Here is a 14,085-nt window from a genome sequence, read left to right as displayed (position 1 = left end):
GATCTTGCAGGCTTCATCTGTCGGCGCGTCTCCTGCAGTTAAAGGGGGATGATTTGTGGTGTTAAGTCCCATGGCGCTCTACATCGCCTTAAAACATGAGGCTGTTCCCCTTGACAATGAACACTCGCCGCCTGAACATAAACAACAGTTTTATTGTGCTCCAGTCTTCAGGCCGCCAAATCAATGCTTTGTAAATCATCCTGGGGAGGCACGCAAACACAGATCTATTCTGTGATGCCAAAACATCTACACACACGCTGGCACATTAATACAGGTGGATAAAGAGCGAAGGGCCAACGCTGTTCAATGTCAGCCGGTAATGATGAGCGGTTTTGTGGTGAAATGACAAGGAATCAGTCGGATGAGGGGACTCTCAGTAAGGCCACAAACCATCTTCTCAACTTGAGCCGTCATTAAAGTTTAACAGCAGTGTCTAACTTTCTGAAATTACACTACTGCTGAGCCTCACCTCACTGCCTGTTTGTTTTAGTCTCACTTAATGGGATTTTGTGCCTCCAGAGACCCTACAAATCTAAAATCAGCAGCAGGCTGTAGAAGACGGCAGAAAGTGGGACAGATGTGCAGGTGCAGCGTCCTAAAATCCGCCTGCTCAGCTGTGTTCTTTAAGCTAACCTGGTTTAGTGTATAGAGGAATAGACCTGTGGTGCATACAAGTGTGCACTCTGTTGCATGATATTCCTCAGAAAGCTGGAGCCTCGGGGATTAATTTCCTTGCATCATTAACTTTTCTCTTTAGGATAAAGTTAATATATGTCTCCATGAGCGTGCTGGAGCATTAGAAAGCTGGGATTTAAAAGTTTTAGACGACTTCTTAAAGTGTAACTTTACCCCTGGTGCTCATAGTTATCACCACCCACAGCATCATTTTACAACATGCTAAGTGACAATGAAAAGAAGACCATATTCCCTTTTAACTTTATGGCATATAGGTACAGATGTGTAAATGGCTTTACTGTTCATAGTAAAGCCATTTATAGTTCAAGTTGTACATGTTTGGTGATTGTCAGCACCCCCTGCGAAGGGTGCTGACTTGTTGCGATGATGATATCATGAGGAGCTAAGACATGCCCAGGAGGGAGCTGGCTGGCGGAAATGCAGAATGCTTCTGACAACCAAAGTAACCAATTAATTGAAAAGATTTGGATAGAATCCAGCCATTCTTGGAACTCTGACAAAGTTTCTCTCGTCCAACCCTGCCCCATAAATAATGTTTTATCTCATTTATTTCAGATTTGTCAAAGTCATAGTGTGAGCATGACAGTTACATAAAATTAAATAAATAAATACTGCGTAAAAATATTTTGATAAAAATTGTAGTGCACATTAACCCCCCAGATATAAAGAATAAATGACTCCTGTATGCCTGCTTTGACTGTCAACTGAGTTTATTGGAAGGAAAAGGTAACAACAATGTGTTGCTTTGTGACATTGACCATTTTGACTTAAGTGCAAAGATTTATTTCCCCTGCTAACTCCCATTTCAGTTAGATGTTATGTCTCTGCACTGCCGTCACACATCTGCTGCACACGCTGCACACAGCCACTTTCTTAACATGCACAGCACAGATCCAGTTTTATTGTGTTATTTACCAGACATTTTCCAATTTCTCTGCTGTGTACACACAGGCAGCGTGTGAAATGTGACACTAATTTGCATGCTGACAACGATTTGTACTGAGATTACACTCAGCTGATTGATGGGCACGCTGTTGCCCCAGAAACCACCTTGGGCAATGTGATATGACTCTCCCGTTATCAGACAGTAAAGCATATTCCTGTAGTTAATCTTCCTAAATGGGCGTGCACACAAGATATCCTGCATCCACTGGCCTTGACTGGTAATGAAAGACAGCCTTTTCCCGAAGCATGTATGAACGCAGCTTGATCCAAAGCAACAAGAATCTCAAAGATGTCAGAAAGGAGGCTTTTACTGGCATAATTCTATATTAACTGATGTAGTTTAAAAACTCTCATGTAAGAATGAAGTATGGCAACATGATAAGGAACTGTTGTTTTATTTAAGTGAGTTAATTCTGCAATAAATCTTAATGCCGGAGGGGGGAGCAGATGTAATCTGATGCAACACAAGTGAAGCATCGTGAAAGGACTGAATATGTAATAGAAAAAGAGAACGAGCTTCCAGTTGACAGTAACAATGATTTGATTGAATAATAACCCCTGAAAAGGATATATTAAATCATAAGGAGAAAAAAAAGACTCTTTATGCATAAAAATCAGTTTAGCCTGAACTTTTCTCAAGCTTTAAAAGTCACTGCAAAGACACTTACGTTTCCAGCCTATCAGACAATTCCAATAATCATATTTGAGAGGCTATTCAGGTATTGGAGGACAAGGACTAGATTCTGCAGTTCAGTGAATCAAACCATGGTGCTGTGTGGGTGGCACATCCCTGATGGATAAACATGAGCCACTCAGGCATGTTTGAAGGAAGCACCAGATCCACACAGCCATCCGTCAACCTTAATGGTTGTTAACATTACTGAGTAACCAGGTCTAATCGTTTTACAGTCTGTTGACAGAAGAATGGGACATAAATGTAAATGTTGATGAAGCTGAGATACTAGCAGTCCAACAGAAAAGGTGTTTACTATCTGTGAGAAGAGACAAGTGTGTTTTCACACACTCTGACTGTGTGTGATATACCTGCAAAGAGGATTTCAACTGAAACTGATGAGAAAGCATAAATATTAATCACCTGCTGAAACTTCAGATCAACACTGTAACGGTTGGCTAAGCCCCTCTCCTAAGAGCGAAAATCCATCATAGTTAAAACAATAACAGTAACTAGATCTGTCATGTCAATAAAGTGAACAATACTTGGCTTTTAAAGAGTGTTACTTTTTATGCCTTTCCAAAAACAAAAACACAAGAAAAAACGACGAATGTGTTAAAACGTGTTTATCGACCTTAACGTTTGCTACAAGTGTTAGCTTGTGAAGCTATCTAGCTTACTTTCACAGTCGCCTAAAACCAATGCTACTGTTTGCTTAGGTCAATAAACTTTTCATTAGCTTAATTAATAAGCTCAGGGTTATTGATAACATATGGTAACAGTCTGTTCATGGTGCAGTATATCCTTTTTGTAAAAGTGGGTTCTAGTGGTAATTATTTTGGTGAACAGAAACATTTCAGTCCTGCTATATGTTAGATTGGGCTAAGTTCACACTCAAACCCGAGACAGTGCTAGCCATGATTCTGAGCAGCCAAACAGGGTTTTGTTGAAAGGAAAAAGGTCATTATCAATACATTTTATTTTTACCTACTACTAACAGGGAAAGTAACCTTGCTCACATGAAAGATAAAAGGTTTTAGTTCAAGTGTTGTGCTTTTGCATACTACATGTAGACTTTAACCTGCATTTATACGAAAATGTCTTCTTGTGGCTATCAAGTAGGCCTACTGTAAAATTACCATCAAAGTAACCAGTGGTGCCAGTAGCCATGTGGTTGGTTTGTGTGCCCCATGTACAAAGGCTATAGTCATCGAAACCGGGACTCCGGGTTTGAATCCGACCTGTGACTCCTTTCCTGCATGTCAATCTCCTCCTCCTGGTGTCCAACTCTATCCACTGTCCTCTATCTTCAATAAAGGCACAACCCTCATTTTCTTATATTAGCTAAACTAACACAATTTGTGCAGCTAATATTAGCTTAAGATAATAGCTGCAGATGATAAAATCAGCTAGTGACACCGCTAACAAGATACCTGCCCGTATGCCCTATGTCTTTCTATTGTAGTTATCATGCTAAGCTTTAGTGATCACTTCAACTGCATTATTTGCCTTGTTAAAGAGAGTTGGATCAGATGGTGCTTACAAACAGATTCTGATAATCACTTAGATACTGACTGCAGTTAAATCGACCTTCATCAGTGAAACTTCCCATTGATTTTGGTATTACGGTTAGTATGAGTGTGCTAACCATTTGAAAGGGCTCAAAGTCAAAATAGTTTCTCTAAGACCTATCGCACCTCTCTAGACCAGAACATTCTTTTATCAAACTGAATGGGTCACATTTGTGTCACATCAATCAAGGATAAAATGGTAAAATGTTTACCGTTACTTTAAATAAAAATGTTTGTTTGGATTAACTTATGCATGCATTCATTTCAAATTTTCCTCGCCTGTACTTTTGCTGTACACTTGTGTTCTCATCGTTTTGAACTAGTCAAGTGTGAGTCGAGAAGCTGCAGCCAGCTGCTGTGCTGCGGGAACTCATCATCCGTCCTCGAGCGGAGCAGAGCAGGTTCAAGTGATGAATCTGATCCAAGTTCCTGACAAACGCCTGCTGTTCAAGGCAACTGTTCCATTAATATTCAGACGTGCTTACTCGCTCCGTGATGGGGTGGAGGAGGCTAAAAGACGCCCTTAAGTTGAAAAATAATTACAGCAACTTTCTGTCTCTTACTTGCAATGTGCTGCTGCGGAGGGATGGACTATAAAGAAGTGCTACAGTTTGCAATTTACTGTATGACATATTTTATTATGGTGCATTTGACTGAGTGCATTTGCAGAGCTGTAGAAATCTGAATTTAAGGATCTGAGTGCTTTCCACCTGGAAACATGGTTCAGAATTTGCATAAAATACAAATCTTAAACTGCCTGCCTCGAGATGATCCTAAAAAAAAACACACATATACCACCAAACATACAGGCATTAATCAAACCAAACACCACATTTGTTTCCGATTTTTGTAGCTGTGTATGTGCAAGTAATACCACTAATAGACCTCCTGCGTTGAGGCTGCAAGATTAATGTGCGGCGTACATGCCTGTGCGCTACTTTTTTTCCGCTCCTGAATTCATTAGCGATGGTAACGATCTGTCGCGCTGACAGTCTGGGGCGGGGAAGGTCAGCAGAAAAACCTCTTATCTAGATTATGGAGCTCCCCACCAGCAGAGCAGAGATATGCACCCGGTGTTTTTGAGAGAAACTCATGGGAAGATTTGAGATATGCAAATGTTGTTTGTACTTTAAAGTTTCTTCCTGCCGCTCGGTAATGGCTTCATTTTCAACTATACCTTTGGTCTGCTAATCTCTTCCCTCTTTTAATCTTAAGCCAAAACCACAAGCCACATTTAAACTTCTTTCTTTCCATTTTTTTGATCCACTGCAATCCAGTTAAAGACATTGCAGCTGTATCAGGAGAGGCTTTTAGTGACAGTTTTCTAGATCCGATTTAGTTTGATGGTGATATTGCTAACAGTCGTTTTATCCCTCACTGAAATAGGTCCAGTATCTCTCAGTCTGTCATTATAACAGCAGAAGACAGCAGTGCAGAGGATATCATGGCATCAAGTAATTAAGTTGATAATGAAACCATTGATTTTGTGCTGCAAAGGTCTCGGTTGAGTTTATCGTGCTGGATGACTGCCGTCACCAGAATGAGGCTTGTTCTTTGGACTCCCTCCACTGGGGATCCAGGCCAATCAATGCTTGATTTTGAGCAAGTTTTAATCACTTTTGTTTTATAAGGCTTCCCAACTCGTCAAAGACTGGTGCATTGGATCTCATCCAGTATGAAAAACAGCACAGTATATTCTCACAAACACACACATTGTTATCCTGTAGATACTCAATGATATAATCTGAGGTCACAAAGACTTTTCTATGGAGTCTTAAAATACACAGGAGAAATTCTGCCTGCATGTTTTCCCCATCTTCCCCATCCCATTTTTCTGAGCAATGAGTACAGTGTTTTACCTGCTCTTTTTTAAAAGTCCCGAGATAACACTTGTTTTAAATCGGCAATGACCGATTCTTCTTAAAGCTCCTGTGAGGATCCCTAGCTGAAATAAGTTCTGATACATTTTTATGATCTACAAAAAGCAAAATAGACCATTAGTAATAAGATTCCTCCATATGTATGTATGTATGTATATATATGTATGTGTGTATATGTGTATGTATGTATGTATATATGTATGTGTGTATATGTGTATGTATGTCTGTATATATACGTATATATGTATATATATACATATATATATATACAGTATATGAAATTTTTTAACAGGTTTTTCAGTCGACACCACTTACATATGTGCAGGAGAAAATTAGCGTAAGTGGTGCCTTTGTCCACAGAGGGGCGCCATAATTGACACAAACCAAAAGTTCCTTACAGGAGCTTTAAGGTAATGAAAAAATCGAACATTACCTTCACATTTAGAATTGTCTTTTACAATATGTGGATGAAATGTCTCATAAACCAGTGTACATATAACACGACTTGCATTCATTGCTTACTGTCAAACTTTACTCGTCATGTTACAACATTCCTTACCTTGAACTCCTATGTGTCCACATTCATGCATCACTATGAAACGCAGGAGTTTGACACTGTGGTTTTAGTGGGTTTTGGCTATATAGGACGAGTTAAATGTATCCAGACCACTTCAACATGGCCTTTCTCGCTCTTTATTCTAATCTGTACCACCTTACATGCATGATTATTGGACACATCTGCTCTCCGTGCACGTTAATTGTAGTAATGTGTGTATCAACAGCATGCAAAAATCCACTCTGGCACAGCCTCAGATTAAAAAGTGTAAGAGTGGGAGGTGCCAGTACCACAGTTGCAGCAGGCCCGGGTTTGACTCCAGCCTGTGGCCTCCCTCCCGCATATCGATCCCCTCTCTCTCTCCCTGATTTCCGACCCTATCCACTATCCACCTCTGTCTTTAATAAAGGCAAAAAGGCCAAAAACATATCTTTAAAAAGTGTAAGACTCCTGTTATGCACACACCATTTGGATTAGGCAGTCTGTGTGACGATGTGATAATGTAGACAATTATTGAGATTTCAATTTTTCCTGCACCATCTATGTTAATCTGCAGTTCACGCCTGCCAGCAGTGTATTGCAGTTGTTCATACTGGAGTGGGGCAGCAGCTGTCCACACAGCAGCAGATTTTCTCTCCCTAGCAGAGCGCTCGTGCAGCTTCACAGCTTTGGCTGCTGTTTGCTCTCAGACAGTCAACTGGCTTTTTTTGTGGAGCTTTACGGTGTTGTAGCACTTACCCATCTCTGAGCAGACGTTTCCATGAGAGTGTGAACATCAGGCAGCAGCTGTCTGCTTCTGTGCAGCCAATATTGTTGTTACAGATGTCGCATGTACACACCTGTAATGTGATGAATTCCAATTTGGCATGACGTGTCATGTCAGGGGATAAGCAACCTGCTGTATTGCATATGGATGTTTAGTACTGGCCAGTTTATTTGGTCGACGGGAGTTTAGTTGCCATGCTTGATAAATAAAAACAAATTTTTAACTAAATATTTCACATGATTTGAAGAGGGATTGTGTAAGCTATAACATTCATGTGGTTGATTCCAGTTAGCATAACCTCTGTTTGGAGAAGGAAACAAAACCAACACAGTAGCTAAGCTATGCCACTGTGTAACTGTTTTGGACGCTGCTCGGATTCCCAGGCAAACGACAAACCAACAAGTGTTGCAGTGTGGAAGCAGGCAAGCAAGCTGGTTCACGTATAACTGATTCTACCTCAACATTTTTATTGATACGCTCCAGGACCAGAAATGTGGTGAAACTGGGATAAATATTGAAGATTATTTTGAAAAATGGAGAGAGGGAAGAAAGCAGGTTTAAGGCAAAAACACATCTTGAATGTTGCCTCTTAAAGGCAGGATATTTATGTCTGCTATGTGTAACACATGGAGGCAGACTGGTGGGGAAATGTTAATGTTCAAAGTCATTCAGACGTGTAACATCTGACAGGCACACATGTTGAAGCATTTCTGCACCCAAACGTCATCATCAAGAAGAATAGTGCTAAATCAATAAATGAAACATCTACCCACACATGCAGAAACAATTTTCATGGCTTTCTTTTGTCCTTCTCATCTGCAAAAGTTTTTTTTTTTTATGTCCATTATTGTTCATAAAAGTATCCTTTCTGTCATCATCCCTCATTACTTTTTTGTCTTTTATAAGTCCCTCTTTGTTAAACCGGATCAAAGGAAAGCAAACAGTTCATGGTTACAAAACTTCATGCTGGATGAAAGAGCTAGTGGATGTCAAGGTGAAGCAGTGAACACATCAAATATATAGTTGACACCAACGCCAATAAAGGCTTTTTTCAAAGTAGGGTTTATTAAGTGTTTGAAGTACATCTTTTACAACCCTATCAACAGTAATTGGCTCAGCTTTCACGTCGATACTCCTGCTGGCATCTCAAAACAGAGGTACTGTACTGTAGGTTATACGGTGCACTGACACCTCACACAACCCCACTTCAAGAGATTCCAACTTTACAGGAATTATGTGCTGCAAGGTAGAAAATAAAGTAATATCCTTTAAGCATGCCTCTGACAGTGTATAGCTCTACGGGGTAGTTATGAAGGAAATTGGGATAAAAACCGCAGACGCAGTAATGACGAAGCCGAGCCAGCTACCTATTTTCTGTGTTCTCCCTCTGTCAGCAGTCCAGCTGGAGTCGAGGGAGCCCGACGGCCCCATTAGGTTGTTTTGACAGCTTTAATTAATACCAGGCACTTTCAGATGAAATTTCTTCGCGAGACATGCTGTTTGCTCGTCTCTGTTGGAGACACCTTCTTTCAGAGAACCGCTGCTGTGAGTTTCGGACACGCAGCTGTCTGGCTGCATCATCAGTTAGTCCGCTTGTTTTTTTTTTTAATGCAGTACAGTAAACAGAGAGAGTGTGTGAAGATATGCTTTGAGTCTGATATTGATTTATAAAGCTTGAGGGAGAGAGAACTAAGGCAGCCTTCATGTTGGAGGCAGATCATGCTGTGGGCTCGGGTCTTCAGTGGGTGTTTTTTTTTTTTACCCCAAAATAATAAATATTGTAAGAGAGTGATATTTAAGGTTATAAAACATCTTAGCTATCTAAATTCAAAAACATATCTGCGACCAGTTCCGATTTGTGTCTGCTTCTTTTCTGATTCGTTATTGATAATAGTGGAAATCAATATGCTTTTACCCGCTGCTTAATGAACCTCATAGAGCTATTACAGTTCTGCACTTCTGTTTTAGAGAGGGAACATCAAATTCACAGCTTTGAGGATTGAAACAAAAGTGTTAACTGGTCTTTTTAGAGGAGGTGTTTCTTTTGAACCCACTTTGTTATTTTTCAAAAGCAAGTGAAAGACATGTCAGAGATGGAGCGGTTACATAATGGATGTTCAGTTAAGATTTGGGGCAAAAAGCACAATGTGTTGTTATGTATCCTGATAAGATTTAGAAACACGTAAAGCTTTATTTTATGTCTTATCAATGAGGCTTTATTGTTTCATTTGACTTAGTTTACATAGGATTTAAAAAAAACCTGTTTTATTTTTGCCTTGCATGAGTGAAACTTTTTAGTCTTTTATTGTAAATTAAATAGGAATAGGAGGGTGTTGGAGGAGCCAATCCATTGAGGCCCAGTTATGCTCGAGTCCATAACGCATAGGCATTAGATCTTTGAAATCATTGGATGGGGCAGAATAATTGTGGCTTATAAAGAAAGTTCTTAAAGATACAATGTGTAGATTCTGACGCTAGGGTGCTCTCAATCAATGCTCGAATAACATAAAGATAACATTGAGGCTGGCGGGTAAGCGTGGGAGTTCTCTATGCTACCCCCACATTATGAGTTACTTGCAATCGAGATGCATTTAGACTTGGTTTGAGAATCTCATATTATAAGATATCTTATTATATATTGTATCTTATATGCTAGCATATTTTTTACATTTATTTTTCTCTTTGTTTGTTCGAGGTTTGTTTAAATGAATTCAAAATATCTTCTTTGATTATCTCTTTTTACTCATCGTGGTGCTTTTGATGTCTCGTATGAAGCACTTTGAATTGCCTTGTTGCTGAAATATGCGATATAAATAAACTTTCCTGGCCTTGCCCAATGTGCCATCTGCTTAGCTCGGATGCTTACGAGCTATATGTGCTGCAGATGAGAGTTGTTGTAAACTATGGAGTCTCTGTCTGATTTGATGGCGTCTTTAATAAAAACTAAATCTGAAGCATCCCCTGCATTTTTTCCAGCGTTATACTCTTAAAATGTTTTCCTAACAACCTGAATGCTATTGCAGATGTCCTTATAGGTCGATATCGGCAGATGTTATTGGCCGAGTGATATATCGGTCATTTTTGTAGCTGCAGTTTAGGGTGTCATTTTACATTCTATGTAAACTTGACATGAAACCATGAGGGACCCCAAAACAACAATCAGTCAACAAAACAGGGAGCTAAAATCTGCACAAATCTAAAGATCGAGTCAGATGCAGCAGCAGCACTTCTGATCTCCCATTTAAGACGGAAAGTCTCCTATTTGATCTATTTATTCAAACAATGAGAAATGGTAGATTTCTGTTCTCTCAAAAGAACCCTTTAAGCCATAATATAAAACTTTAATGCTTGCTGCATCTTCGGAGGTATTTTTTGGGAGCTTTCACAACAACCTAAAGCAGCAATTTACACTTGGAGTCGATTTGCTTCCCGATAATTAGACCCTAACTCTTCTATACTGTAGTGCAAGCACAGGCTTTTTCGTGTTTACTCTGAATTATTTGCAGCCTGAAAAGGATGAATTGTACAGTACTTTCGTAATATATACCAATGATTAAACAAGTATTACTGTTCGTGGCAGGAAAATGTGTTGTCTTATTCCCTAACCTGTTGACCATTGTGTGACCTCGTGGAAACTGAGGCTGTTTCAGGTCCACATGGTGGAAGTTTTGCAGTGTGCTGGCTTTGAACAAGGTAAAATTAAATATTCTAGAGAGTCGAGAAAATTTACAATAAGCAGTGATGAAGATCCTCGGGGGCTCCTGATGTTTAATTCATCTTCAATAGTGACCTTTAAGGTTTTAGATCCTTCATAATAAAAGTCTCCATTACTAAGAAAAGACAAAGCTGATAAGATTTATGACATCTGCACAGCTTATGTCCATGAAAGCAAGTTTTTTTTCATGCTTATCATGACCTTCATTCGCGCGAATTTCAAGCTCCATGGTAAAAGCTGATCCAGAGTGAGTTGTTTATTCCTGCAGGTTACAAACAGTACGGCTATCATCAGTGCACGTGCTGCTCATCCCAGTTAAAATTACACCTTGCAGCAGCAGCAGCAGAAGTAGCACAGGCTGTCCATTCCCTAAATCGCTGCATAAGGATAAGGCATGTAGGAGTCTACTATGTATCAAAAAATAAAATAAAAATCTGCGGAGAAAATGCTCATACTTATCGGTCTCATTATTTTGGTTATTTTCCCATTCAGTGATTTTTGTTGCTGCGCATTTTCTACTCCAAACCGAGGAGTGCCTGTGTTGTTTTCCCTTTTTTCAATCAATCCGCTGGGTTGTAAGCCCACCCACTTATGAACTGGCTCTCTACCTTAGGGGTCTAGCTTGGAAGTGGCGGGGAGGGACTGTGAGAGCTGACAGAAGCAATCTAAAAGTCTACAAATTGTATCTTTCGGAGGCAGATCGGAGCCGCGCAGAGCACCAAAATGAAGGAAAAGAATCTGATTGAGACTGCAAAGATGCAGGGCAACGTCATGGTAAGATTTGCTTTTGGTACACATTGCATGACGCCGATTTAATGATTTCGCTTTAATAGAAATCTCCATGTCCCGTTTCCTCCATCCAGACGCGCTGTGACGCACAAAGGGCGCGTAGTAAATTAGCGCATTTTACGTCTGTATTTGGCTTTGGCATTTGTTTTATCCCGCTGGGGTGGCTTCAGATACTTAACGCCCTTTTTTTAATTCACGTGTCCCCTCCCTGTTTGTGACAACAGTCGACTTCATGGACCCTGCTTGGTGGAGGTGCACCTCAGTTAAAAGAGTTTGAAAGTTTGGTCCTGTTTTTTTATGGCTCCGATAATGACTGAATTTTGGCTTTTCTTCTTGAAGCTTCCGAGGGCAGAGGTAACCTTTTGCCCATGGAGGGTCCCATTAATATTTCACTGCATCTAAAGCTGTGAGGTGCAGGATATATTACCCTGCTGCAGGCTGCTTTGTGGATGTATGTATGAGAGGAGTGAATAGTAAATGTCCTGTGGGACTCTTAGATATTAAAGACCGGAGTCATGACTTTTAAAGCCTTTTGATTATTTTATCCGGTGAATATGATAGTTCAAAATGCATCATGCCTAAAGACCCTCTGCTGATGTTTTAAATGTAGGAAACGCGCTGATCTTCTGACCAACTTTGTTCCGGGCAGTTCAGTTTGATGTTAATCTTTTGATTTGCCCCGTGATTGCTTCATTTATAGAAGGATAAGGCACGCTCTGCAAACACTCCAGGCCATTTAAGAAGATGTGGGGCACAGCTGTGTGTGGACTCTGGCTTTTCTAAATGGTTCCTCTGATGAAGACCATCTCTTACTCCCCCTGGCCTTGTTTTGTGTGCAGATCTGCAGAGGGTGTTTTATCCCTGCATAATGAAAAGTAAACAGCAGTGTTTGTCGAGAGGATTTTGCTCAATTTCCAATTTAGAAAATGGTTTGTACCGAGTGAGATATCAAGTGAATGTTTTTTATTTCTATAGTTGCGCAGCACTCCCCATTTACATTTACAAGTTCTGAATATGGAAACATACCAGGGCCCGAAGCTGTCCCGACACCAGAGGTGAAGTTGTTAAAACCTCTCTTGCTCCTTATAGTGGGTTACCATTCTTCTGTTTTAATCTGAAAAATGTACCATTCGCTTTCTTTATTTCTATTTATTAAATAAAGTGGTGAACACAACATAATTTTTTCCATTAAATCGCCCATATTGACAGCAAGCTGCTTGTTCTTCATTATGGAGTTCAAAAGGACGCTAAGGATGGACTTGTGTTTTTTTTCTTTCTTTTGCCTTTAATGGTACCCAATAGAACTTAGTTTATAATAGCACTAACTGAGTGAAAAACACTGAAACACGTTTTCCAGAAATTCCAACCTCTAAAATGTCATTCATGCACCTACACAACTTTTGTTTTTGTTAACTACCAGACCAGATACACACTTGAATCATGTGATCAATGTGAAAGTGTCAGAAAGAAACTAACATCTATTAGATATTTAGGTAACTTTGATTGTCCTTGACGTCATTTTTGGCTTATGATGAAACAAACTTGAAATTTAAAATTATGCTGAAGATCAACAAGAGCAAACAAGAGCGTCTGGGACAGGAATAATCATTTCTATCCAGTTATTTTTGAAGACTGAAACATCTTCTGCAGGGTATAGGGTTCAGACCAAGCAGTAGCTTTCATGCAGCTGAAATAGATTTGACTAAATTTCCCAAAGCAATACAAATCAATATAAAAAAATTTTGTCCAGAAAGCAAACAAAAACTCCAACTACTCACACATGTGCAGGACAATCAGCAAAAGACGTGGTGCCAAAATCGACAAAACCAAAAGATCCTCGCAGGAGCTTTAAAGATACTTTTGGTACGAGGAAAAATTTATTTTTATTGTTAAGGCGAAGAAAAGATTAGTCAGACTTTTGTGCTTTTTAATGATGGAAATCTTGGCAGCTGATTAGCCTAGCTTAGCTCGAAAAATACAAAACTATTTTCTAAAACTGATCCAGGCCTTGGTGTGGCTCTCTAAGCTCTTTAGCAGGGAGAAGCTATCATTCCTTCCTCATTTGAATATTGATTGATTCTATCCACTGCATTGTTGATGTGTTTCCTTACATTCACAGTTTGATTTATTGACTAGGAGGAATGTAGCAGCTGGAAACATGGAAAGGACATGAGAGCAAAGCAGACAATGTAATTTGGCTTCCTATGACAGGTTTATTGCACCAAGTGATTGCTTCCTGCATGATGAGCATGTACTCATGGGACGGGCGCTAACTGTGGAGTGTCAGCGGGGAGCCCTCTAACTAACAGGGAGGAATCTGCACAGCGTGATTTCTGACCACCAAATGTAACGGTTGGTTGGACATTGTTGTTGTTACCCGTTGGGGAATCTGTCTGCAAGTGTAACAGGTAAAAATGGATGCTGCAAACACCCCGGAGGTGTTGTGCATGTGCAGAAAATTGCAGCTAACCAAGTCTGCTTCGAGAGGCCTGAG

The 14,085-nt window shown here is 39.9% G+C and overlaps 1 protein-coding gene across 3 annotated transcripts in view; it reads left to right on the top strand.

Annotated features, from left to right (window-relative positions):
- The window catches only part of dpp6a (dipeptidyl-peptidase 6a), a 205,729-nt gene that overhangs the window by 13,394 nt on the left and 178,250 nt on the right, over positions 1-14,085 (top strand). The window contains exon 1 of one of the 3 annotated variants that reach the window (XM_079360891.1): positions 11,363-11,576. The exons of the other annotated variants lie outside the window; for them this stretch is intronic. Within the exon in view, the coding sequence (XP_079217017.1) occupies positions 11,526-11,576 (51 nt within the window). The 5' untranslated portion in view covers positions 11,363-11,525. Of the gene's footprint in view, positions 1-11,362; positions 11,577-14,085 lie in introns of those variants that run through there. 3 annotated transcript variants of the gene reach the window in all.

This window comes from Symphodus melops, assembly GCF_947650265.1.
Source record: "Symphodus melops genome assembly, chromosome: 14".
Classification (NCBI taxonomy): domain Eukaryota; kingdom Metazoa; phylum Chordata; class Actinopteri; order Labriformes; family Labridae; genus Symphodus; species Symphodus melops.
This window is presented reverse-complemented; position numbering and strand designations above follow the sequence as displayed.